A 27223-nucleotide genomic window follows, 5' to 3' on the forward strand; every position below is an offset into this window, starting at 1 on the left:
CCAGGCATGTCCTGAAACCACCTGGAGGAAACTTACCAAGCAAAGGGAGAGCATACAACTGCACACACACACACACACACACACACACACAGACCTGAGGTGGGAATCAAACCCTCAACACTGATACAAGCTGTATGAGAGAATTCACACTAGGATGACATCATGGTCCACTTTTAATCAAGACTAAAGTATAAATGTACAGCAGTGTGAGAATGAACCTGCAGGGACACAGCTGAAGACAATTACAGTATGTCCAGCTCAGTGAGACGGGGGACAGTGAGGGACTGAGTCAGGAGTATTATCCAGAGATCTGGTCTTTTCTCCTTGAAATGCCCTAAAAGCTTATTTTTAGTCCAAAGTATTTGTGTTTTAGTTTTGGTGAACTACGTCCCTAAAACTAGAGTTCTGGAAAAGCTCACCACTTTCATACTAAACGTCTCTGAGCTGTTTCGCTGTTTCTTCTGCGAGCGTGTGAACCTGTTTAAGCCTGTTAAGCCTTAACGAGGTGAACATGTGAATTGTTTTAGTCATTAATCAGTTTAATAAAGCAAGTGTTAGAGCTGGTTAGGAAACTGCTGATGTTCCTGTCTGAGACTCTGAAATAAAAAAACTCTGTTTTGTAGATAAATTTAAAAAGTTTTTATTTTCTGTTGTTAATCAGTGAGTGAGAATATAAACTGTTACACTCAGCTGTCGGTGAGTCTTAGAGACTTGTGTGTCAATTACTGCAGCAATACATAAATAATTAAATAAGTACATTAGATATGGTCGAGGTTTTTGTCCAAAAGTTGCCGTAACTACATATTACGTAACATATACGTAACTACATATACTACAGACAGGAGCGCCACATATTATTTGGTCCATAATAATCAAGTATAATTATTTTGCATCACTATTTATTTTTTCTCTTGCACAATTAATCACATACAAACTGAGAGTGTGATATGGACCACTGCAATGTATGTAGAGTTTATCAATAACTGAATTAATTGTTTATTTTTATAATAAGTTTTATTTAATAAATAAATATAAATAAATAAATTGGAATACTTGGTTTCTGTTATTTATTTGTTTCGGTTGAGCCCGATATTACGCTTTAAAAAATAATAATAATATTATGGTATTAATATTAATAATAATTATTATTGTTATTAGTTTCTAATTTCTTTAAAAGCTTTGTGCTGAACCCAATGCTGAGCTCACAGCCCCTGATTTAAACACTCCAGCTTGTGCACGCTTCATTATGCAGTAATGTTAATACTGTTTTCAGAGAAATGTCAAATAATGTCACATCCAGTACCAGAACCAAATGTCTTTAATTATATATAAGTAGAGAAAAGACACAACATATTAATATAGATTTTAATACTTAACATGTAAACAAATAATTTAACACAAAATGAGCATGGTGAGACTTTTTAACCTTTTGTTAAATAAAAAGCGCCATGTTTAGGAAAATTTATAAAGTGTAAATGTCCAGGACAAAAAAAAAACAAAAAAAGCTCTAGAGTTGAGCAGAGACTGTTATAAAGTGCTTCCATGTTGGACTGATGATAAACAGGTAACTTCTCTCTAAATATAATCCCATATTATCTTTAATTTAACTTAATTTAATTTAAGGGTATTTTACTATAACGGAATTTAATCAAAAAGCACCAAATTTGTCTTGGTGGACGTTTTGGTCACAGCTTTAACATCAGGCTGGAAACAGATGGCCTGAAATCTCCACCAGGTTTCCATCAGGATCTCGAGGTGAGAGTGGAAGGGAGTACAGAGCGTAGGAAACGCAGAAAGAATAAAATCCTGAGTTTTATCCTAAATGTATCATTTGCACATTGTACAGATTGCACATTAAACACGACACGCAGCCTGGTACAGAAACGTTTCAGGATTAAAGTCAAGAAACACACAGACGTGCTGAACATTACTGCATGAACATCACCGTCCACAGCACGTGCAGTCTACAGCGGCGGGGAACGTCCCATACACTCCACCATCTTCACCATCATCTTCAGCATCTTCTCCTCCGGACAGGATCTCAGTTTGGCACACGATGCATCATGATATTTCTACAACATTTGTCTACGAACCGTCTCCTGTCGTGTTTGTTTTTCAGCTGCTATCTACACTTCTTTACAAAAACAACAAGTGACGTGACACCAGAATCCACAAGATCAGAACTCTCAGGAACATGCTTTAGAGAACATGTCGGGTCTCTGTGTTTGTAAAGCATGCAACATCTAAACACGTCTCAGATGATCTCTGTGCTCGAGAAGCTCGTGTCTTAACTTCCTGTTACAGCTAAACAAAACAATAAAATCATTATTTAAAAAGTCACTTTGGAACACGTTTGATGCAAAAAAGTGAAACCCCAACCCGCGGCTGTGACTCTGTCCTGCGCTGAGAAGACGGATGACGTTCGACCCTGAATCACGCGTCTTACTGGCAGTGTCTGAGTGGAACCGTGTAGAAAGAACTCTTTCTGTAAAAAATACTGTTCAAGTTTCAAGTTTGTTTTTCTTTTTTCACACACGTTAGCGTTGTGATGCGGAGAAGCGGCACCGGGCTCGACTTCACCCGCATCGCAGTGGATTTTCGCCCTTGCATTGATCTGCATTGAGTTTGGTGTCCGTAGTGTGTCGGAGGTCCAGCGCCCTCTTCTGGGCGCACACACTACTGAAAACATACCAAAAAAAATACTAAAAAAATATTGAAAATAAAACCAAAGTCTTAGCAAACGGATCTCGGAACGTCCGTCTGTACACTGATGCTGGGTTCTGATGGATCACAGGACCGTCTCCTGAGCTTTAGCGTCCATGAGGAACGCGTCCAGCTGTGAAAAGTCCACCACTGCATCGCTCTTGTTTACGGAAATGTCTTTGACGTGGTCCTCATCAGTTTGGTCCTTGGCGAAATTGACAAATACCTGAAGAACATTAAAGAACAGTGTTGAGTGTTTAAATAAACTCTAAAACAGAATGAAGTATGGAACAGAAGAAAAAAATACATCTTCACGTTTATCAGTAAGGGAATCATTTAGGCCTTCTAGCTTCCATACTTCTTCCACTGAACAACTTTTATGACTAGAAGCTCTGTAGTAGAGCTCTGAGTCTCCATAGAGCATTGAAAGGTTCAAATTATAGAACAGTTTTAGAGTTCGAGATGAAATTTTTTTAAGAGCGTGTAACATCTATAGACACAATTTTGAATTGAATGAATCAATCAACTGTTATGGCTACAATCCAGCAGATTGTACTGACTGACCCAGGGTACTGTAACAAAATCTAGAGCCGAGGTCTTACTTGGTCTAGAGTGGTCTGTGAGACGGAGTAGTCCTCGATGTGGAGCTGCTTTTTGTTCTTGGATAAGATGCTGAAGATACGAGCCAGTGATGAGAGCGAGGATGGTAGCTGGTACTGCAGCATGTTCCTGTGTTTCTCCTTCAGGATGCTGCCAGGTAATTCACGCTCGATCAGCTCCATCACCGGCTCTAGGCGAGGCTCAGAACCTGCCACTCGCAGGACGATCGTGTAGCCATCACCAAACCTGAACAGAGAACACTGATCAAACCCTGATCTACAGAAGCTCCACAGCAGGAACATACACAACATGGTGCAGAAAGGTCTTCTCTAATAATGTCTGGACACGATAAATACGCTAGGACCATGTTTTCTTGATAGTTTATACTGAAAGTTCCTACCTGTTCTTTAGATGCTGAACACTGCCCAGGCAACGGAACCTGCCATTGACCATGATGGCCATGCGAGTGCACAGAGCCTCACACTCCTCCATGCTGCAACATAACAGGAGAAGAAATAGTTAGAGTTAAATGTGGCACCTCCGATTAGAACTGTAAAATATACTTAAGTTTGTAATTTCCTAGGGACGCTTCAAATGTTTTATGTAGAACCCTATGATAGAGGCATTTCCTCATCACAGTAGGTTCCTAGAAGCGTTCACGGGGCTGAGTACCCATAACCACCCAAACAGCCCGTAAGGAACCATTATTCAGTGCAATGCGTAGCTGTTTTTATTTTTTTTCTGACGTGGATTTTAGGGATCATAAAATCCATGTCAATCTTAAAGAAAAGTTCTTTGCGCAGTTTCAGTTTTATAGAAATCTAGAACCCTCTTCTGTACAAAGTCCCTTCAAACATTCAAAGAACCCTCAAGGAACCTTAAGTTTTTTCCATCTTAAAAACATGATATATAATTTATATTTATTTAATTTAAATGCAAACATTCCAGAAGTCCACACACTGACAGTATTGATAACATCCTTCTGGTTCGTACCTGTGTGAGGTGAGAACGACGGAACGCCCCTCTTTAATGATGCTGAGGATGCAGTTCCACAAGGCGCGTCGTGCTTTGGGGTCCATACCAGTTGTGGGTTCGTCCTGTTCCAAAAAACGACAATAAAGTCAGGCATGAGTTTCTAGAAAACCACAGGAACTGGGTCACTGTGTCTCACTCTGTCGCTCTTTAACATTTCAGCCATATTTTTAAAGAGGAGTAAGGGGTATGTGTGGGGCAACACACAGGGCAGGGGACGTTTATATGATTCTCGGAAGTCAGAAAATGACCTCCAACACCTCATCCTAAGTCTGTGCTCTTCATGAACTAATGATCTGATATCTCACCAGGAACACCACGGGTGGGCCTCCAATCAGAGCGATGGCCGTGGAGAGCTTGCGCATGTTTCCCCCGCTGTAGCTTCCTGCTGATTTGTCCACATATTTGATCAGACCCAATTTACGGATCCCCCACTCAGCCACCTGCAAACGTCACCATGAAGAGAGACGTTACATACTGCATCATGTCCTACAGATGATGTCCTTAAATACTGTATATCCGTAATATCACCTCTCTCTCTCTCGCTCTCTCTCTCTCGAGGAGTACTAACCTCACACACTTCTTTTTCCGGCACTCCACGCAGGATGGCGTAAAACTCCAGGTGCTCTCGGCCGGTCAGCAGGTCGTTGATGGCATCAAACTGAGGACAGTAGCCCATGTTCTGATGCACCTCGTCGATCTCCGTCAGCACGCTGAAACACGACTCGTTATCAGTTTTTGCATAAAAAGCAACAGCGTATTCAAAACCACATGCTGTTGATTAATTATCTTTAACAGCAGAGTGTTTTTCTTTTTGCTCAGCGTACCTCTTTCCAGCTAAATACGCCTCTCCACTCGTGATAACAGAATCTCCTGTGAGCATCTTGAAGGTGGTGGTTTTTCCAGCACCGTTCACACCGAGCAATCCAAAGCACTGCAAAGTGAAATGTCATATTTAATATTACACCTAAAATGTCATGACTCAATTATATCTGGATTATTTATATAGATTATTACCTCTCCACGTGGAATCCCCACACACAGTCGGTCCACCGCTGGCTTCTGCTTCCTCTTATACACCTGTGAGGACGTCAAACCGTCACTATCCTGCTTAAAGCTCTCATCTTTAAGATCTCTTTTTATTCATGTGATGTAGAAGAAACAGCTCACCTTGGTCAGCTGCTTGAGCTCCAGGATGTCATTCTGTCCACCTCCACTCTGAATCCTTTGTCTCTCCCTGGCCACGTCCTCGTCCTCGTCGATGATCGGTTTCAGGTGAGCATTGACGTCTCTGTAGGCACAGAGGTTTAATCAGCAAAGAGAGAACATCAAAGAACCGTAGATATAATCAGCTGAGGAGCTGCAAAGTTACCTGGCCTTGATGCAGAAACGATACTGTATGAGCACAGTAATGCTGAAGAAGACAACACCTTCTACCGCCATGGCGAAGAGGTTCTTCCCCACCATGTCCCATTCCAGAGGAGAACGGAACCGGTTCTCACCTGAGGACCCACAAATCAGTTATAGACTTCCAGGACTACAAATCAATGTGATAAAAACACATCTTTATGTCTTTTACGTAAATGCGTGTAAAACTAAAGGAGTAGATCAGATCGTACCGAATCTCTCCAGAGCATCAGCCATGGCCTGGTTCTTCACCATATCGATCAGCCCACGTCCCAGGCAGAAGTGAGGGAAGATCAGGAAGACGTTCTTCAAAATGTCATTAATGCCACCGATCTCCTGCATCGGGACAGAGCATTCAGATTTTAATCCAAAGCCTTGACGTCAAATCAGTCTTTTTTATATAGAGGAGAGAGTCTGGGTTCTTAAATCTGTTTCAAAGCTTTTGCAAAAATATACACACCCCCTATGGATTACAGTAACTGAATTAGAATTTAAACTTGAATAAGCCAGGCTCTGTCTGAACAATACTCTAACCTTTCTCTGTAATGTTGCTTCTTAAACAAAGCTAACCGTTAACAGCTGAAGTGAGAGAGTTGTTCATCATTAAAATGATTTATTGAACACTGGATTTTTATAAAAATATCATAATCCATCTGTCCACATCTTTAATTGTTCCCCTTGTTCCCCTTGTTAATGTTATGAGTCAGAACTCACATTGCTACCAAACAGCTCCAAGACGAAGGTAGACACGCTGCCGTTGATCCCAATGAGGATGTTGACGCTGGTGAGGACCACGTACGCCGTGCTGGGGATCTTAAAGAAGAACGACGCTGGGTACATCAGAGGAGTTATGGACCAGCTGTACAGAGACCAACACAACAACACTGAGTTACCCAAGTCTCACAGAGGGAGTGCAGGAGGATATTTAGCTGGAATGAGAATTTACCCATAGAGGAGTAAAAGCAGAGCGAGGACAGGCAGGTTGGTGGAGGAGACGTAGGCCTCCTGCTGGAAGCAGACGAAGATAATGATGACGAGGGTTGCAGGGACGACGTAGTTACACTGTAGGAAAAATACAAGACAGGTTCAGTTAGTGTACCTCAAATACGTTTTATTCTAAAGTAAGAAAATACAAAACTACAACAGGGTGCTTAAAGCATTTCTACTGAGAAGGTTAGAATTGAAATAAATATAAATAAATAAAATGAGATTGATAATTATATATACAATCTTTGGATTAATGTAAATCGATCTGCTGTAAGATAACGAATCAACACCTTCTGACCAATCAGCACACAGAATTGTAAATGATGTAATATCTCTCACCATATCCCACAAGAAGTTCGCGAGCCAGTAGAGCAAAGGCTGAACCCCGCTGATGAACTGCATGTGCTTGGCTTTATTCACTCTCTCCTGAATGAGGAAGACCACAAAACTGGCCGGGACGAAGGACATGGCGAAGATGACGCAGATGGAGACCAGAACATCAACCGAGGTGGTCATCCTGAGAAACCATCAACACGTCAGATGGAGGTCGGAGAGACGCGAGTGTTGTGTTTATGTGAAAGGTTTGTGTAAGGTTTACTCACAGGGCCACCTGAGAGAGCTGCTCCTTAGTGAGGTTCAGCGGGTGGTTAAAAGCTCTGATGGCAAACTTGGCGGGGTTTAGACCGGCAGGCAGGCTGGCACGCAGGATCCCGTTGTTCATCACGTTGAGGAAAGCGGTGATGCTGTGCCAGCCTTTGTTATTGAACCAGATCTGCACATGGAGAGGAAAGGATTGTGTTAAATTCATAACCATAACAGATCCCTTTGACATCAGAAGAGCTTCAGGTTACATGATACACTAGATTAACATTGAAGCACATAAAAACACACACCTTGACGTTGTTCTTGGTGTCCAGGTTACTGACGAAGCCTGATAAACTCCTAAAAAACCTGTCTGCCGCTGTGCCCTGTTCCAACAACAATACTCATCAGGATTTGTTTAAACTCAGACTTTACAGAAATCCAACTAACAATACGAAACAAAAATAATTAAATATACTGAAGAATTTGGAGAAGAACACTGTACTGATTAATTACTCATAAAAATCAAATCATTTTCTAAACACTCACTCTTTCCAAGTTGAAGCGAGCGCGCATGTAAGCGATGGCCTCGGAGATCTCATCAGGAGGAGGCAGGCCAAGGGAACTTCTGGCACCCAGTGAGAATCCACCATACCTACAATCAACCAATGAGAAAACAGATTAGACACACTGACACCATGGAGACTACTGAATGCTGTCCACACAAAACCTCCCGCGTGGGTTGTTTGACCTTTGATGAGATTTCACTACTATGCACAAAAGGTTTGCACTTGTCTTGAACAAATTCACTATTAGATTTTAAGTACCTGAACTCGTTCACCCAGAGTTTGTTCTTCAAGCTGCAAAAGAACAGAAAACAAGCTGTTAGAGACTTACAGACCTAACACCACCCAGCATCGCTCCACGTCTTCTCGTAATCTTTCTCCTCACCTCTTTCCAATAATCTGTGCGTAGGTCTTCACCAGGTAGTCGGAAATATTCCTCCCGGTCAGATTCTGCAGTGTGTCTGTACTGCTGACTTTAATCTACATCAATAGAACAGAAATGTGGGTTTAAAAGCCTGGATGCTTTCATCATTACAAGCATATACGAAGCACCTTAGAGCACCTTAGTGTTTTGTACCTGTGGTGGTGGGAGGCCTCCCGCTCCTGGGGGACACTCCGGCAGCATCTTCTTCTTCCTGTCACAGCTGCACTCGCAGAGCGGCGACGGGTTTTCCATACTCCAGTTCCCGGTCTGAAACATGTCTGATACGGTCTTGGAAATCTCAGGAACGGTCCACTCACCTTCTCGAATTGGGCATGACCCATCTCTGTTTTATACAAAAGCAAATTGTTAGCTTCAATTATTTTCATTTGTTAAATAACTAAAAATACACCTGAATTTGTGTAGATTTATGTGATTTATATAACTGAATAACTGTGATTACATACATTTAAACTGTCTAAACTGCAGTTCTACAAGATTTAACACACGTCTCAGTTAGGGGGCGCTCTTTCACTGATTTGTCTCTTTTTTTTTTTGTCTAAAATAATTGTGCCAGAAATTCATAATCAGCATTTACTCACCCAAGCGTGCCATCGTCTAAACAGCGCCCACTGTAGGCTGGACTGTCTGTTAATACTCCGAGTAGCTTGTTAGTGTGTACATCCTCCGGTGCATCGTTACTGAAGTGAAACATAAGAAGTCAGTAAGACTTTGGGTTCATAGTTTGTACTTCAATCTCTAACTGTAGACGTGGTGTTGGTGTTTACCTGACGAAGGTGAACTGCTCCTCATACATGCTAGGCTCCATCTCCAGACTCGGGTACTTTCCAAAAGGTGGCACGATTAAACTGAAGACCAGGGCAATGCACACGAACACAGCTGGAAGAACAATCTGGAAGCAGCAGATGTGGTTTAGAGAAAGGTTGAGAAAGATTGAACAATTAATAGTTTGAGATGATCTACTCACCTGAGCAAAGAATCCTTTCCGAGAGCGACGTGCATACAGGAACCGTTTCCACAGTAATGCCACAAACTGCTGCTGCTTCAGTCTCCATCCTTTCACCTGGTACGAGCCTTTTCCGTCAGAGACTCCTAACCAATCTGTCTCACGGGATTCTGTACAGGGAATCACACTAATCTGTTAGGCAATGTCACTAATGAGGAGATGGTGTTCTGGGTTATAAACAACAAGAGATAGATGTACCTGGATCACCTTCTGAATCATTTAAATCAAAGTTGTCATCCTCAGTGAAGGGCTTCAGGCAGCTCTGATGGTCACCAAACGCGTGCCGGCGATGCCTCCTTGGAAGAACAGTGCCATCTGGAACAAAACATTATAAATTATATATCTTGAATTAAGATAGATGATATTCTGACTATGAATACATTCTTTTTGATCTTACCCGAGGTAACAGCATCAACTCCGTTATCATTTGCAACTTTCAGGAATATCTGCACCATAGAGAAGAACCTGGTCAATACTCTGTCACATTTAGCATCACAAAGATAGCGTATATTATCTCCCTGTGTATCCTGACGTACCTCCTCGAGCGTGGTGTCTGAGATTCCATAGCTGGAGATGCCGAGGTCGATGAGGCGATCGTCAATCTCATGGAAGAGCTCCACAAACGCACCGTCCTTCGCTGCTTCATAAGGCAGTACGTAGGTGATCTCATGGCCCAGATCCTCCACCAGTCTGGCTGAGGGAACGTGCTTGAAGATGACGTTGGAGATCAGAGAGATGTCTGGAATGTAAAATGTTAAACAAGTAGATATTAAAGCATTTGATTTCTCAATGAATTTATTCCTCAACCATTTATACCTCAAAAGTTTATGTTAGAATCTTACCGATGGTGGTCGTTTCACTTTCATGGTCACTCCCAAGGCCGGCATCAGAGCTGCTTTCAGAAACGCTGTCATCCTGCATGGACAGAATCATCCATTTAAACTCAGTGACTACTAAACATTTTAAATCAGGCTGCTCTCACACTGCTACGGGTTTCTGACCACAAACCTTCTTGAGACTGTTCTTGGAATAGGACACGGTGCTGCTGGAGTTGCGACATGAGCTCAGAGACAGGTCAAAGTCCCTCTTGACCAGTGTAAGGTAGTATCCAGTGCCCAGCTGCGTCTTCAAGAACAATGAGGAGCCCACACAACACAGCTTCCCATGAGAGATGATGGCTATGCGGTCACCCAAAATGTCGGCCTCATCCATGTGGTGGGTGGAGAGGATGATGGTTCGACCTGAGGAAGATAAAATCATTGTAAACCTTCTGATCGGTTCAGGTCTTTAACATGGAAGCATGTACAGTACTTATCCCATGCAAGTGTGCGAAGAGCAAATATAAAGTATGTGCATCAACAATGTGAAGTGAAAGAAGAACCAAAAAAGAACTGTTGAAAAAGGCATAACTAAACATGCACAGTTATGGTAAGAGTTAAACATTTAAAACATTCATTTTCCACACCTTGACGATACTTAAGCAGCAGGTCCCAGATACCCCTGCGAGCGTATGGATCAACCCCAGCTGTAGGTTCATCCAGGATCACAACCTTTGAACCGCCGACAAATGCCAAAGCAACAGAGAGCTTCCTTTGCATTCCTCCTGTAGTAGAATCAACAACAATGAATTTAAATGATTTCTGAACAGTTTCCTGGACCTTCTAGATCTTTTATATCTGCTTACCTGAAAGCTGACTTGTACGAGATTTGCGTTTGTGAGGAAGGCCTAAATCTGAAACGATCTGATCCATCTCAGACTTCACCTTCTCCTCTGATAGGCCCTTCAGGCGGGCGTAGAACCAGATGTGCTCTTCTACTGTCAGCCTGTGGTCCAAGAAAGAACAACAAGCTTTAGAACAAACATTACCAAGTACTTCATTGAGTTTGGGGACAAAAATCCAATTGGTGTTTGGTGCATGCTGTAGGAACATACATGCTGAACAGGACGTTGTGCTGAGGACACACTCCCAGGTTCTGACGGATGGTGCTTAGATCTGACCGGATGTCTTTGCCCATGATGTAAGCAGTCCCAGATGTGGGAGGAAACAGGCCAGTCAGAATGGACCTGATGGGAGAAATCATCAGTCAAACACCTGGCATTTAACAATCTACATCTGGTGTAGAAGAGGCTCGTAATCTTACATGGTGGTGGTCTTTCCTGCTCCGTTGTGGCCCAAAAAGGAGGTGATCTGACCCTCATAGAAGCCCAAAGTGAGGTCGTCCACTGCCAGCTTGTTGCCATGTCTGTACACCTTCACCAAGTTCTCAATGTAGACACCAGGCTCCAGATCAGCTGGTACGTCCTCAATGCAGACCGCTTTGGGAAAACCAGATTAATTAGATCCTAAGAGTTATTTATTTGAGTGATGAACTAAAAGTAAATATATACTGTACATGTATACATACCTTCCGCATTTTCTTTCTTGTTTGTGGAGGAAGCTGTTGTCCAGCCACATTTCTCTCCACACCAGTAGGATTTGGTGAGAGGGAAATACCATGGCCGGGGAATGCCATACTGACCTGTGAGTTTAAAAGATACCAGAAGGACACGAATAAATGCAAGTCCTGACGTATGAATCATCAAAACGTGTTAATGTTTAATAAAACAGAACTTAAGAGAACTGAGGGATTACCTGGGAAAACAGCCTCAATGTACCACGTCATGATGCCGTACAGCACAGAATCTATTAGCATGAGTGAGATGGAGGTGGTGAGGCTGTAGTTGTCCTCCTGCATGGGGCTGGACAGAAGGTTATCCCACTGAATGCCCACTCCCTGCTCCTCAAACAGCGCAAAGTACTCACAGCCGAAACCGAAAGCCACAGGAGACAGCAGGCTCTGGGGGACAGAGACATTGATTAGCACAAGTTATCTTCATCATATCATGATGAGAACCTTTCGTCTGATTAACACACCACTCACCACGACCACTTTAGTGCCAAAGCCCACATAGTCCTGCCAGGCCACACACAGGACGTAGGGCAGGTATAAGGTGAAGTAGATGATTCCCCCACAGGCGGCTGCCAGGTTGGCCCGAGAGAACAGCGTGCTGATTAGGAAGCACTGCATGATGGTGACAATGGCAAAGGACACCAGGAAGAAATACACCACACCCGGGTCACTGTAGGGCAGAAGGTTCCCCATCTGAAACGTAGAAAGAAATTGAGAAGATCTGTGGAGCAAAACGCTATTTATTTATTTATTCATTTATTTATTTAAATGGTATAGAAAGCGTTTTGATGTCTAATATGATTTAAAATCGATCATATATATGTGGATGAGAGTCGCACCTTCAGGATGAGGACCAACAGGGCGGCGCTGATGAGCAGTGGAATCAGGCTGCTAATGAACCAGCTTAGCCACAGGATCCCGTTATCCAATCCCATAATCCTCATGGTCTCCTTCAGACGTGCCTCTTTCTCGTACACTATGCCTTTAATGATGATGGCCACCGAATACATCCAGGCCAGGGTCATGAAGAGCGGCATCGAGCGGCTCATCACACGCAGGAAACTACACAATACAACACAAAAATAATGAGAACGAAACAATAGATGGGGTTCAATTAAACAACCATTAAAAAGTCGTCAAACAGTAAAAATAAAGTTAAGGTAAGAACATACATATCGTCCACGTAACACGGGTACGGCATCTGCTGGATGTAGACTCCAGTTTTCTCTTTACTGCCTGTCAGAGCCCGTATGATCCCATGCTCAATAACGTCCTGGAGGTATGTAAATCCTCCCCAGATGTAGCGCAGATCCTCAAACGGGTCAGCACGAGGACCGGGGTCCCAGTACCTGACAGGACAAAACACAGGATTCCATTGAAGATAAACATCTGTAAGCTGAAACACCTTCAACATAAACAGCTGATCATTTGAGAAATAGAACAGTTCCTTACCCGTCTTTGATCTTGTTGGTACGCTCCACGTTGTCGATGTCCATGCGAATCTTGTAGCTGACGTTGGGAGGAAGCTCGGAGGAGTCGGCCTGCATGTCCGGAAACACGATCCCGGCCCAGAACTTGCGATTGTCCAGGAGCCGCATGGATTTATTCACCAGGCGCTCCTCAGTCGACACCGGCTCCAACTTGTCCAAGTTCACACACTTCAGATCAAACAGAAGAAAGGAAATAACATTAGATTCTTTTATTAAGCGTTAAATTTAAACTTCCAAGGATTAAGAACTACATTATGAGCGGGACACACAGCACGGCTGATAATAAACACATCTCACACATTGAAAAAGCAGTTTATTCAGTGGGGATACAAATGTGTGTGTGTGTGTGTTTACCTCCATGAACCGTGAGATGGTCAGAATGGCCTGGTCCGTCTCGTTAAACACGTCTCTCCAGGTGTACCCTGTCCCCGGAGGACGCGTGTCCTCAGAGGCTTTAGATAAGAACTGTGAAATGTCCTCGACTCTCCAGTCAGTCCCTTTCAGCCTGTGGTTGAAGAACTGAGCACTGGCATTATTCTGGAGCAGAGTCTACAGAGGGACGACATCACACATCAGACACTCAAACATCACTCCTCCTTATCTCCATCACCAGCCAGCAATCCAGCATTCCATACAACAGAAAATAACCTGCAGTAATATTACTGGCCACTATGTGGTGCTGTGGCATTTATTTTTAAAAAGTGCTTCAGTTAACTCACTCTGACTAGATCCAGCTCCTCACTGTTCTCCATGAAGTCCCAGATCTTCACCCTCATCTCGTCCCACATTCCTCCTAAATCCCGGAGAACTCCGAACTCCTGGAACGTCTTATTCACCTGAGAGAGAGAGAGAGAGATGGAGAGAGAGAGAGAGAGAGATGGAGAGAGAGAGAGAGAGAGAGGGAGAGAGATGGAGAGAGAGGGAGAGAGAGAGAGGGAGAGAGATGGAGAGAGAGAGAGAGAGGGAGAGAGATGGAGAGAGAGAGAGAGAGGGAGAGAGATGGAGAGAGAGAGAGAGAGAGTTAGAGAGACTCTTCACATGCGGTAAACTGATATTCATTCCTCATCCTTCAGGCAGAGACGGACCTCGTGTATGATCCTGCGTGTCGCCGGGGTATCGGGTGTGTATAAGATCTTCCCCATGAGCAGGGGCTTCAGCGCTCTCCAGATCATCCGCGAGATGGGACTGGACTCCAGATTCTTCATCATGTTGTTACAGTATGGAGCTGAAGGAGCAGCGGAAGAGCAAATCAAACGGAGCTGCACACTTAAGCTAACAACATTGGGCATGTTACAGGTTTATATACAGCAGAAGGCAGTGTACTTAGTTCTTGGACACACAAGTAGTTATTTGAAAGCGAAGCAGATGTGCTCCTGATGTGTGTGATGTTTAAGCGACTGATATTCTGGACGATGTTACATCACACACTTACTGGACGTGTTGTCGTAGGCGGAGACGGGCTCGCTCTCGTTGTCGTTATGGTTACCGAACAGGGCCTTGTAGTTGTTATCCTCATACCAGTTGAGGGATTTGATCTTCAGGCCGCCGCCCTCTGGGTGCCCACACACAATGCGCGACACGGCTTGGTACACGTGATTGGGCGTGCGGGTGGCGTTGCCAGTCAGAAACAGGATCTCGTTCCGCATGTCACGCCAGCTCTTCATGTTCACCAGCTGAGAGAGAGAGAGAATCAGGAAGGGTTACACATTACTGAGACACGAAGAGCAGGGGACACACATAACATCAGGAGGAACATCTGGAGTGGTTATAACCAGTGGATGAGGAACACCGGAACATCTTAAATGTTACTGAATTAAAATGCAAAAACATGGGAAACAATTTAAAATGCCTTTTTTACTTTATTTATTTATTGACAGTTTTTGTCTCTGTTTTTTCACAGATAGACATTTTCTGAGATAAACAGTTATAAACTTTATTTAGGCAAAGATCAAATGTTTTTAAAACATACATTTTTAAAACAGTGACAGCGAGAGTGATAGGATTTAATTTTTTCTTATAGTGACATTTTAATGTCATTTATGCAATATGTACATGATAATGCAACTAAAATGTTATTTTAAAATTAATTTCTATTTAGAAAAAGTCTTAAAATGGATTAAAGCTGAGACAAAAACACAAAGCCAGCGTCAGCCTGTAGGGGGAGCCACTGAGTGCAGGAGAAATACAGCAGGGTTACTCTCGATCAACAAGACCTTAATGAAGCTCATGCTTAATCAACACGTCTCCTCCGCTGTGTAAGCAATACCGTGTGTGTGTGTGTGTGTGTGTGTGTGTGTGTGTGTGTGTGTTTGGGGTTACTACAGGTCTTCGTGCTGTGGAAAAGCCATGCTGGTCCTTTAGAGAGGGATGTGGGTGCAGAGGGAGAAGTCTTCGGTACTTTACTGTGACGCTACATTTCAGTCCATGATAACGAGAAGCGAGAGGTCACTCTGAGTCAGGCTGCGGAGTAGGAAGCCGAACTGCAAAGACAGCGCGTTTGGAGGAAGAAATGCTGGAGTTTATTAAAGAGGAATATATCTGAGCTGAGCCGCTTCAGGTTCGAGCAGCTCCACTGCGTCACCTCATAAACACGCTCACTAAAACAGAACGACTTCTCAACTCCTGATGTCACTCTTATTGAAGATCTTCTTCCAGTTTTCACTCCTCATCTCCATCCCTCTTGTCTCATTTCTCAACAATGCCGCGTTTCCTCTCACACACACCCCTTCCCGGTCCGTCACACCGAGCTGAATCATATGCTGCAGGCATCCTGATCAACCACACACACCCCAGCTACTGTAAACACGCCGCTCCGAGATGAGACAGAGCCACGCAAGCAGGAGGAAGTCGAGGAGCCGAGAACGACCTGGAGTAACCTCCCCGTCCCGCAGCCTGGCCACGGGGTTACTGCAGTTCAGCGATCGCTAAAAACCCACAGCGTGAGAACAAAAGAGCTGAGGCTGTGCAATTGTTTCTGTTTCACTTCCTTTCTAAAAGCTGACAGTACTGGTGTTTTTGTCAGAGCTCATCATGTGGCACAACTCACATATTTTCAGCTTCCTGCATGTACACAAGTCGACGCCTGTTCGGGCGGCTCTCTTTGTTTTACTTAACGTACACACTCAGGTTTTATATAACAAAGCAAAAACAGCAGCAGTGACTCAGAGTGACCCGATGTTCAGCCAGCTCAGCTGTAAGAGCGCGCTCCGCCAGCGCCTCGGTAAACCACTCGTCACTTTCTGACTCGGATCCGGTTTCTGGATCTTTGAGAAAATCTGTCAAAGCCGAGCCAAATGTTGTGTTCTTCAGCGATTACAGGTTATTTTCATACACAAGATATTATTAGTAAAATTATTGCAAATAAAATCACACACAGGTCAGTGACATGTTAAATAATCTCAAACCCGTGGCCTCTGACCCACTGCTGAAATGAAGCCCTGTTCTGGGAACTGCAGCGGACGTATCGGGTCTCTCTATCTGATATCTGATTTTGCATCCAGAAGATGAGGGATATTTTTGGAGAGGCTCACCTCGACAGCCAGTGACCCCAGACTCTGCAGAAGCGTATCGGTGGCCAGAGACACGTCCTGGACGACTTTAGGGTCCGACCTGACGTCCTTCTGCACAGAGACAGGAGAAAGAAGGACACGTGAGAAACATGTGACACATTTACAGAAACAACCCATCAGTTTGCTGTGGAAGTTAACGGGTTAATACTGTGGTCCAACACGGGACCTTTAATTACTGAAACAGAACCGAACCAGCGTTCAGTGTGACGGAGTTCAGCATGATGTACGACTGACACGGCAACACACTCGGACCAGCGCCACGGCTTTCCTGTTCTATTATTCACTGGTGCTATTCTCATCAGGCTTATGTGTATACACACACACACACACACACACACACACACACAATTCTGATGTGGTTCGAAAGATTCCTTGGAGGAAAGCACAATGCTCACTCTGTGATAACTCCTGTGATGTTCTCGGAATCATTTCACAAAGTCTCTATTGTAGCAATATGTTATGAAATTTTCCCAGAATTCACTCTGTCCTTTATTTTTTGTTGTACTGCATTCAATAAAGCGATACACGTGATGATGATCATCATTTTATTCTTTGTTGCAGAAGAGGGACACAGTAGAAAGAGAGTGACCTTTTCTGTGAAGCTCGTTACAGCAGCCTGAATAAAACGTCTAATTAATGAGGGACTGCAGCGTCCCAGTGATGCTGTCCTTAACGAACACCTCCCCATGACCAGGATGTGGAGCGTCCGCTGTACACGTCCCTGTGAAACCATGACGTAACCTGCGATACTCTTAGAGCTGCTGTTAGAGAGAATACATTAACACCTTCTGACCAATCAGACCGCAGGATTTAACAGCTCACGACCGTGTGTGTGTGTGTGTGTGTGTGTGTGTGAGAGACAGTGAGAGACGAGTGTCTTACACGTATGGGTTTCAGGAAGTCGAGGTTGGACAGGAAGTGGCTCTCGGCGCTGTTCAGCCAATCAGCAGGCGCCTCACAGATGATTTTCTGCGTCGTCTCGGCGACGTCGCGGTCGGCAATGCTCACGAACTCCTCCAGTGAGGTGGTGTTGCACAGGTCCCTCAGGTGCACCCCGAACCCTCTAATCAGCACCTGGAGACACGGGGAGAGTCACACAGCTCATCAGGGACAGCTGGACATACGGCTCTGGCCTGATGGATCTCTGAAGAAGTTTAGTTTAGACCTGTGTGTCTCCCTGAGGAGAGTGAAGGTCCTGTACCGTACACACCACACACTCCTCCTACTGTCAGGCCTAACATGACTTCACTATTTATTATAAAAACATCAGGAATCGATATGAGAGGCTCGGAGTGAAACCTCCGTGTGGCGCTAGAGCTGAGACAAATCCAGAACATTCTACAGAAACCAAAACACTTCAGGTATGTTTCTCCTGCGGGAAGGTCTGAAGGACCCAGGAACATTTTCAGGAACCTTATTTGCCTTAGCTTCCCAGGACACTTTTTAAAGATGGTTTAGTCTCCTCAGGATGTCCTTTGATTAAAATCTTTTATGCTATACAAATTGAATTAGATTCTAAATGTATCTCTGCCAGCTGAGGAGGAAACGTGATGAAGATCTGAATCAGAGCAGGTTCAGGTGGACATGTCCCGCGCTTTAGTTATGTCTTTTGTCATGTCTGCAGTCTGTCTTTCACCTTGTGTCCTGCAGCGCCCCCCCCATCCTCTATTCCCTACATTCTCTCACCCGCTGATCCCACCATCCCATCATCATCATCTCATCCTCTCATCCCATCATCATCATCTCATCCTCTCATCCCATCATCATCATCTCATCCTCTCATCCCATCATCATCATCTCATCCTCTCATCCCATCATCTTCTCATTTTGCACTGAAATATCTCCTGATATCTGATTGCAACCCGACCGACTGAGACGTGTTCAAATCCCTCCTTACCTTCTCCAGGTTGATGTCGGCGTCCACTATCTGCTGCACGGCGTTCGCGCTCAGCGTGGCGTTCTGCTCCAGGAACTCCGACAGGGTTTCATTATCACGCAGGAAGTCCTTCAACTTAAAACCTGCGAGAAATAATTAAACAAATCATGAGAATCTCTCTCTCTCTCACACACACACACACACACACACACAGTGTGTACGATGTTTATGACACACTGTGTACGATCTACTGCACGATTCCCGTCTCTGCAACAACACACATTACAATACAGAGATTGTAGTGACGGGAATAAAGGAAACGATGCAGCGTGGGACTGAGGACAGACGGGGCAGGAGAGACGCCAGGGAGACACTGAGACTCTGTTCTTCAAGCTCCTCACGTTCAACATGTCAGCTGCTTACAGAATGGCTGTCTGAGTCAACCGGTTTCAGCCTGACTGAGGTTACTCTAGGTCATTCCTCTTCTTCGCTCAGCACAGTTGCATAATGTTGCTGTAACGTTGTCTAAAGGTTTTCTGTACTAACAGAAGACAAAAAAGCCAAAATAAGGAGGATGATGAAAGACATCTTAGATGAATCTAAAAGACATCAAAGAGACAGAGAGAGAGAGAGAGAGAGAGAGAGACAGAGAGGGAGAGAGACAGAGACAGAGAGAGAGAGAGACAGAGACAGAGAGAGAGAGAGAGAGAGATACAGACAGAGAGAGAGACAGAGAGAGACAGAGAGGGAGACAGAGAGAGACAGAGAGAGAGAGAGAGAGAGAGAGAGACAGAGAGGGAGAGAGAGCGATCCCCCGGGCCCAAACAGCTTCCTACAGTCTCCTTCAGTCTCCTTCACACACTGAGACTCAGGACCCAGGTGTATAAGGAAGGTGTTGTGGGAGCGTTAATTAAAACCCTTCAACAGAGCATATAAGACATTATGACTCCCAGTGTGCCGTCTGTCCCCAGGTTACACACACAGACAACAGAAAAGATGCTAAAGCACAACATTTAGCGTAATTACTGTGCTCACTTTCAGCCTTGTTTAGATTCAGAGCACTTCCACTCCAAAGTCTTTTAATCGTCAGAACAAACGGAGACCCGAGCACCAAATACTGAAAGCCTGGATTTAAGACTTCAAGTGTGGAACTCTGGCTCACTTTCAAGTGTGTGATGAACCCAAGCTGAACGTCTGCCAGAAGACTCAGACTAATGTAAAGAGAATGACCCGTGAGGACGTACGTCCTGCTGGGTGAACTCGGTGCACTCTGATCTGCAGGACACGGGAACAGACGCCGGAAATAGAACCAAAAGAGAGAACAAGGGAGATGGGAGGTTAAAGGACTCAGCGGACCTGAAAGGGGAACGAGATGCTGCCAATAACCTGAGCAGCCAAGCAGGAAATCAGGAGGCAGGAGGGACATGAGATGCCTGGGGGAAAAGGGCATCATGGGTACCTCGGGTGTATTTCCACAAGAGGAAGACTCTCAGGACACCAGGAAGGTGTGCAAACCAGAAATCTTTGGTGGAAACTCAGGAATCTTTAGACACATTTTGAAGAGAGTGAGTTTTTTGTCCTCTTATGAACCTTTAGACACACTCTCAACAGAAGAACCTCAGGATGAAACTTCAGCTGCATTTCCACCAGAGTCACAACCCAGGAACTGTCTCAGGAACTCGGGATATTAAAGAGGATCTGTTAAGAGATTTTATATTTTTGTTGATTTCTCAGAGACCTGAAAACCTTCTGAGTCCAGAGACTGCAGGTGTATTTCCTGAACCAAACGTTGGTCGAATACACACTTTATCTACAAACTTACACTTTTAGTATCTGATTTTGAAACAGGATAACGTTGAATACTTCCTGCATGTATTTTCTGCAAGTGACTCCAGAAGTGTGAAGGTTCTTATCTAGAAACTATACAAAAAGTTAAAGACCTGTTTGGAAACACGTGGACAGAGTTACGACCCAACTTTGTGATGAATGAGTGTGTTTACAGATCTGTGTCTCGTCCCCGAGCGCCGTGTTCTGCTACAGAACCTCGAGGCCTTTTAAAGGGAAAACAAAGGAAAGAATGTGACAACTGCTGATATCTAAAGTGTAAACCTTCACTGTGTGTGTGAGCTGGGGGTCTGCATGTGTGTGTGTGTGTGTGTGTGTGTGTGTGTTGGTAGGAATATGTGACCAAGAATAAAAATGCTGGAATGTTGATTGCAGGAAGATTGTGATTAGTTGCTCAGAGACTTTTCTGCACTCAGTTAGGAAGTAAAACAGGAAGTAGTCAAGTGTGTGTGTGTGTGTGTGTGTGTGTCTGTGCTGTAGCACAAAGTGTTCCCTCGTTTCAGAGGGCTGTGGACGCCACGTATTTCTCAGTAATTGACCCTGGGCAGGCCGCTTATCTGGGCATGACCGAGAGCGTGGCACCGACAGATTATACTTCAGAGCTGTACAGGGGGCCTAGGTTTGCTCTGGGTGTGTGTGTGTGTGTGTGTGTGTGTGTGTGTGTGTGTGTGTGTGTGTGCGCGCGCTTGAAGATGTTTCTAAATGAGATGGAGTAATGATGACATTACATGCCGCACTGTACGGTGTTTTGATGTACCTGCAGTATTGCTCTGGAGCTTCCTGAGAGCTCGAACCAGTCCCTTGTACCCTTCGAAACTCTTATCGTTTTGGCTGTAGATAAGGATTTTCTTGGCGTCATTAAGCAGCCGGGTGATTCTGTAAGAAACAGCAACATTAAAACATTCTGCAAAACCTCCCATATATATTCTATTATAGCAACGCCGCGGTGACGTAACCGAATGATAACGTGATAAACATGTAACACAATATCAGTTTCTGCTTCATTCAAACAGGACGGAATTTACACAACATGGAACATTTGGTTTCCTTTTAATCTTACTGTAGTTAATCTAAAAGATTATTACTAATTTATAAGATGAGGCCAGTGGAGACTAGACCTCTAATGGGTATTTCACCTCTAAGAAAAAATGATTTATTAAGATCTCCTGAACACAATGGTTTATATTCAGTTCCAAATAAAAGCTTATTAGTACGAGAGGAACCCTTAAGGATCTCACTGAAGAACGACATGCAACAAGGGGAAATTCTGTAAATCTTACATGGAGTCGTTGAAGTTGCCCACGACACCAGGAGCCTCTCCAGGAGTCGAGTGGCGGAAGCAGGGGTTGTTGGCGTTGCAGACGATTCCCTGCACCCAGGGCAAAGTGCCCGCTGAGGGCATGGCCTTGTTGGGAAAGTGGCCTAAAGAAGATATGATGGGGACAATGAAACCAAGCAGAAGGGAACATGATGTTTAGAAACATTCAACTTTTTCTGTAATGAGCTTTGAGGAGATTTTATCAAGAGAAATATTGCCAAAGTAAATACTAGCGAGTACATGTTGGATGGTAAGGGCTCAGTGTAACGTCTAAGGCTTAAACATGTTTATCAAGCTGAACTCGCAAATCAAGTTCGGATTTATTGCTGACATCAGTTTCTACAAGTCAATCAGTGAAGATGTGAATAATCTGCGGAAATCATGTGAAGTGTTAAACGTGTGATAACGTTAACGTCAACACAAAACTCAATTACTCCATCATTCTTAGTAACAGATAACCATCAGTTTAAAGGAAATTGCAGCGAGATCATTTTTAGGCAGTAAATTAAACAAAAATGTTTATCCGAGACTACTGAGTCATATGTTAGCTCTTCTCGGAGCTGGTTTGATATCCTTGACACTTTCTTCTCGAGGCTCTGACCGTGTTGCTCACAAAGCAAACAGTGGCCTGATTCCAACGCTGGAGTTCAGCTGAACGCAAACAGAAAACATCATGACCTTGTTCAAATCATTAACTCCAGTAGGAACTCTTCCAGAAGCCTTTCAGAATCATTCACTTACTTTATAGCTCAATTGATCTTTTTTTTTATTACGTGATGTTTATTTAAGTAGTCATTAAATTTCAATACAGGGAGATTAATACGCTGGTGGATTAATCATTACATTTACAGACTTTTAAAGGTTAAAAAGGTGAAATTATAATCATTACACTGTCGAAATGTGGACACAGTGATGACAGGTTATAGGTCACAGTTTATAATAATGATGAGAAGAAGAAATAGGTTTTAATTTTATAAAAGCTGTGTATCGTAACAGAGGTACTACAGTGTCTCCGTATCTATAACATGGAGCAAGTATCTGAGATAAAGCATGTACATCTTACACACGTTACACACGTATACTCAGGCATCACAGTGACATCACGTGACTGCGGGTTCGACTGAACCCAGACAGCTCAAAGGTTCTCAGAGGGAGGTGAAGAGCTACAGGTCACTCACATTCGTGCTGCTCATACGGAGGATAGTTGAGTCGCACCGATATCAAAATAAAAAAGATGATGAGAGGCCACACGATCTCGGTCAGCAGCTGGATCTGAGGGGGGAAACATCAGGAGGGGTTCAGGGACTTGACTTGTTTTATACTGGAGAATATTAAACACTTCTCACTCTACTAATCTGTTCCCAGTCTGTATAATCTAAATACATAAAAACATCTTTCTGTTACATAACTAAATCAGTTTAAGGTCTTGTGTGAAATTATCTGCCTAGTTACAGCGATTCAGATCAGAGATTGTTTATTTCTAATAAAAACATTTATCACTTCCCTTATGAGTAATATTTTATAACTGCAGGTTTTGGGGTTTATGAGCAGGAGGGTGTGAGGTTCTATCCCTGGATTTGCCCTCAGCTTCAGATACTGTAGATGTAAGAAACACTCTGCTGTACGGCTCGACGTTTCCTGTCTGAGATCCGCGAGAGACTTTGATGTGGTTTCCCACAAACTCAAGTGAAAGGGTTCTCTCTTCTTCCTGTTCTCAGTCAGAGCGCAGGTTCTGGATACATCTACATTTATACATTATACATCTACATTCTCTCTCTTACTCTGTCGTGTTAAGATAATTAATCAAACTGATCTGATACATTAAAAGGTCACATGCTTTCTTTTTTCTGTCTGTTGTTGATCCAAATTCAGACAGGTTTGCTTCTTCTATACACTATAGATTTCTTTCTTCATCATGAACAGCGGCGGGTCGGCAGTCACTGGGATGGTGTGGACTGAGATGATGCTGATCCGTCAGCTGTCTCACACAATCCTCTATTCATGAGTTTACTCCCAGCTGCCCCTGTACATCTGTCAGATTGACCCCTTAAAGCTGAACACATGCTGCGTTAAGGGGGGTGCGCTTACATTTTGCACTAAATATCTGTGTAGCAAACTAAGGAATAAAACGCTGTAATAATCAATAATCCTGACACTATTGTTAAAAGTTATTTTCTATTCCCGGTGTGAACTCACGGTCTGTCTCCGTCGGTAGGTGAAGTTCTTCCACAGCAGTAAACCCAGCTGAGTGGAGACAGCCATCTTACCGCGGCTCCTCTCAGCTCCTCTCTGCTCCTCTCTGCTCCGCTCGGCACCTGAAAACACAACGCAGCTGAATGCACGGCGCTCGCTCGGGTCTACAAGAGGACGCACTGACACCAGACTGGACACTCTGACGGGACTGGAGTTAACGCTGCCTATGTGCTGGACAGAGCTCACCCCACTCGCATCTCTCAGGGGCTTTAATAGATGAGTGATGGGGCGGGATTCAGATTCAGCATAAAACCCAACCTTCGGACCAGCAAATATTAGAGCTGAGATTACGATCCTAACCCAGAAAATCACTTTCAGCTGCAGGAGGAACACAGAGATCTAAAACCCTCTGTCCTGTGCACAGTGTCTCCTCAACACACCGGGGATAAACACACTGCAGTTTAGTACGCCATGGATTCTCTGCTTGTGTGTGTGTGTGTGTGTGTGTGTGTGTAAAATAATTACTAATCGTAAGCTGAAATAGATAAAACGAGCCATTCTCGTCCCTGTGACGTGACACTCTTGGGTTTTGTGTCACAGTTTCAATCGTACCTTTAATCAGAGCGGTGATTAAAATATCAACAGAGCTGCAGCTGTTTTCTTTATTTTCTCATTATGTCTATGCTAATCATGTGCTAATTGACCTACATGCACACAAAAGTAATCATATAATTAATCAATCATCCAATCAACTGACTAATTCTATGTTATATTCCAGGTGATCACATTAACCCCTTCATGCACAGAGTGCACACTCATGAACAGAGCATTTAGAAAAGACAGACTAGAACTGTGTGAGTATTTAGGTAAATCCCTTCACTTATATAACTACTCATCGAGCTGAACAAACCTTCACATCGCATGTCCTGGGCTCAACTCAACAGGAGGACAGTTCTTTTGGGTCGTTCGCAAAAAAGGCACCCGATGGATTTTGATTTACTCCTCCTAGGGAATTTATACCATCGTCACCAACATAGAGGGATTTCTGATATCTCAAACAGGTCAGCCATGATAATGTCTTACGCTGAAAAGTGGTTAATAACTTTGTGTGACATCATACTGAGTGACATCATGTTCAGTGACATCACATTGAATGACATCATAGTGTGATTAATTTTTTTCCAGCATCTGGGGCTTTTTACATCTAAACATAAAATTCCTCTTTTTCTTATGTCATGTATTGTCATGGTATTGGGGGGGGGGGGTTGTCAATGGTGCACGGTGCTTGGGCCCACTCATTGTTGCTTGCAACTACTGTACTATATTTGTCATTATTTTAACCATAATGTTTTATCATCTTTTTTACTCATGACTAATCCTAACATTTTACTGTCATTTAGACAAAAAGCAAATTAAAAAGAAAGAAGCTCAAAATACTCTTATTTAAACGTGTATAAACCATTTATTGGTGATAAATAAACAGAGTACTTTACTAACTCCTAATGTAATTATTATAGATAGACAGAAGGATAAAGACTGATGAGGTCATGCTGTGAGCACCAACACGCCTGCTGCAGGCTCCTTAAGGGTTCATTTTAGAGACTGTTGTATTATTTCCCTCTGAAACGACTCTGGATCATCAGGACCCCGTGAGATGTTAACACTTCTGACTTCTACACCATATTTGTTTTAATATTAAATATAATGATGTTTTTTACTGCTGGAGTTCAGGAACTATAGCGTGAGAGTCGTGTCTGTAGTTTATTTACAAGTAGATCCTCGGCAGTGATCTCTGCTCTTGGGTTCCTTTGTCTCTGTGCTTTACTTCAACACAGCGTGTTAAAGGGTTAAAACACAGAATGAACGAAGGAGAAAATACATTTTAATTAACCAAAAAGAGACAAAACTGTAAAGAAACACAATACCAATGGAATATAAAGACTACGATGTATAAAGTTTGAAAACCCTGCCTGCTTTGGGGGAGTTTCAGACTTTCTTTGTTCTCGGGTTGTTGTTTTTCTCATCTTTTCGAGATCAACTAAAGAGTGACATCATCCAAAAATATTCCTAAATGCCTCGATCATCTTAACAACACAACCATGAGTCGTAAACACATGCATTACTTTCATCCATCAGGAGGGAAAAGACTTTCTTTATTTCTCATCAGGATTATTATACACACACACACACACACACACATATATATATATATATATCTATACACACACACACAGTTATAATGTTTACACACTGAGCTTCTTCTGGAATCTACAGACATAAAACACACTGCTCATGAGATTAAAAATATTTTTACATGAGTAAAAATGTGACGAGGTCTGAATGGTGTGTGTGTGTGTGTGTGTTTTCAGTAAAGGGAGGAGGAGGAGGAGGAGAATGAGGTTACTGTCGGTCATTCCATGCAGATGCCAGTTAAACGCACTTCTCTTTGTTCTTTATGATTCTCCAGTTTTAACGCAACACACTTACACACACACACACACACACACACACACACACAGAATTAAAACGCGACAGTACTGTGCAGCGCGACATATAGGACACGCGCGCGCACACACGTGCAGAACGCGACAAATCCATGAAATGATACAAAGTGTCCGAGCGAAGATGAAAGCGTCCCGACACATCCTGTCTGATCTACTGATCCACAATCAATAATAAACAATAAACACTGACAGCAGCTCGACATGTAAACACAAACATAAACATAAACACAGACATAAACATAAACACAGACATAAACATAAACATAAACAAAGGCACTCACCTGGCACTGCTGCTGCTTCAGTGTGTATCACAAAAAACAGTGTTTTAATCCTTCACACACACACACACACACACACACACGGTCCGGTCCAGTCCTGCTCTGTTTGGTCTCCGCTCTCACTCTGAGTCTGAGTGAGTGTGTGTGTGTATGTGTGTGTGTTTCTCTCTCCATCCTTTTATAGCAGGAGGGATGTTGCCGCTTTAAGCTGCGGGGTTACTCTCGGTCAACAGCAAGAAACCGAGCGCGTGCTCAGCCCAAACAGCCCTTAAAACGGTAACACACACACACACACACACATTTCAGAAATATCTCATTAATAAGGTATTTAAATGATATGTGTATATAAATATAAATATATGAAAGACAGTGTT

At 43.4% G+C, this 27223-nt stretch overlaps 1 protein-coding gene across 1 annotated transcript; it reads right to left on the bottom strand.

Annotated features, from left to right (window-relative positions):
- Window positions 1–1300: 1300 nt before the first annotated feature.
- On the bottom strand, window positions 1301–27013 carry LOC128508678 (phospholipid-transporting ATPase ABCA1-like). The gene is made up of 50 exons (XM_053480106.1): window positions 26853–27013; window positions 24071–24189; window positions 23053–23146; window positions 21837–21978; window positions 21314–21432; window positions 18733–18854; window positions 17718–17909; window positions 16797–16886; window positions 14699–14939; window positions 14352–14491; window positions 13986–14102; window positions 13621–13815; window positions 13229–13434; window positions 12949–13125; window positions 12616–12838; window positions 12248–12469; window positions 11959–12163; window positions 11732–11845; window positions 11468–11642; window positions 11259–11390; window positions 11010–11149; window positions 10791–10928; window positions 10334–10566; window positions 10168–10240; window positions 9862–10064; window positions 9723–9771; window positions 9524–9640; window positions 9287–9435; window positions 9087–9211; window positions 8901–8999; window positions 8455–8644; window positions 8263–8357; window positions 8139–8171; window positions 7861–7966; window positions 7623–7697; window positions 7332–7501; window positions 7069–7246; window positions 6689–6804; window positions 6457–6601; window positions 5955–6078; window positions 5708–5837; window positions 5506–5626; window positions 5353–5415; window positions 5163–5269; window positions 4907–5048; window positions 4644–4778; window positions 4297–4400; window positions 3704–3796; window positions 3306–3549; window positions 1301–2929 (listed from the first exon to the last, which is right to left on the bottom strand). The coding sequence occupies exons 2-50, from the start codon at window positions 24134–24136 to the stop codon at window positions 2789–2791; spliced, it is 6810 nt and encodes a 2269-aa protein (XP_053336081.1). The 5' UTR covers window positions 24137–24189; window positions 26853–27013; the 3' UTR covers window positions 1301–2788.
- Between the last annotated feature and the right edge of the window lie 210 nt (window positions 27014–27223).

This window comes from Clarias gariepinus, chromosome 20, assembly GCF_024256425.1.
Source record: "Clarias gariepinus isolate MV-2021 ecotype Netherlands chromosome 20, CGAR_prim_01v2, whole genome shotgun sequence".
Classification (NCBI taxonomy): domain Eukaryota; kingdom Metazoa; phylum Chordata; class Actinopteri; order Siluriformes; family Clariidae; genus Clarias; species Clarias gariepinus.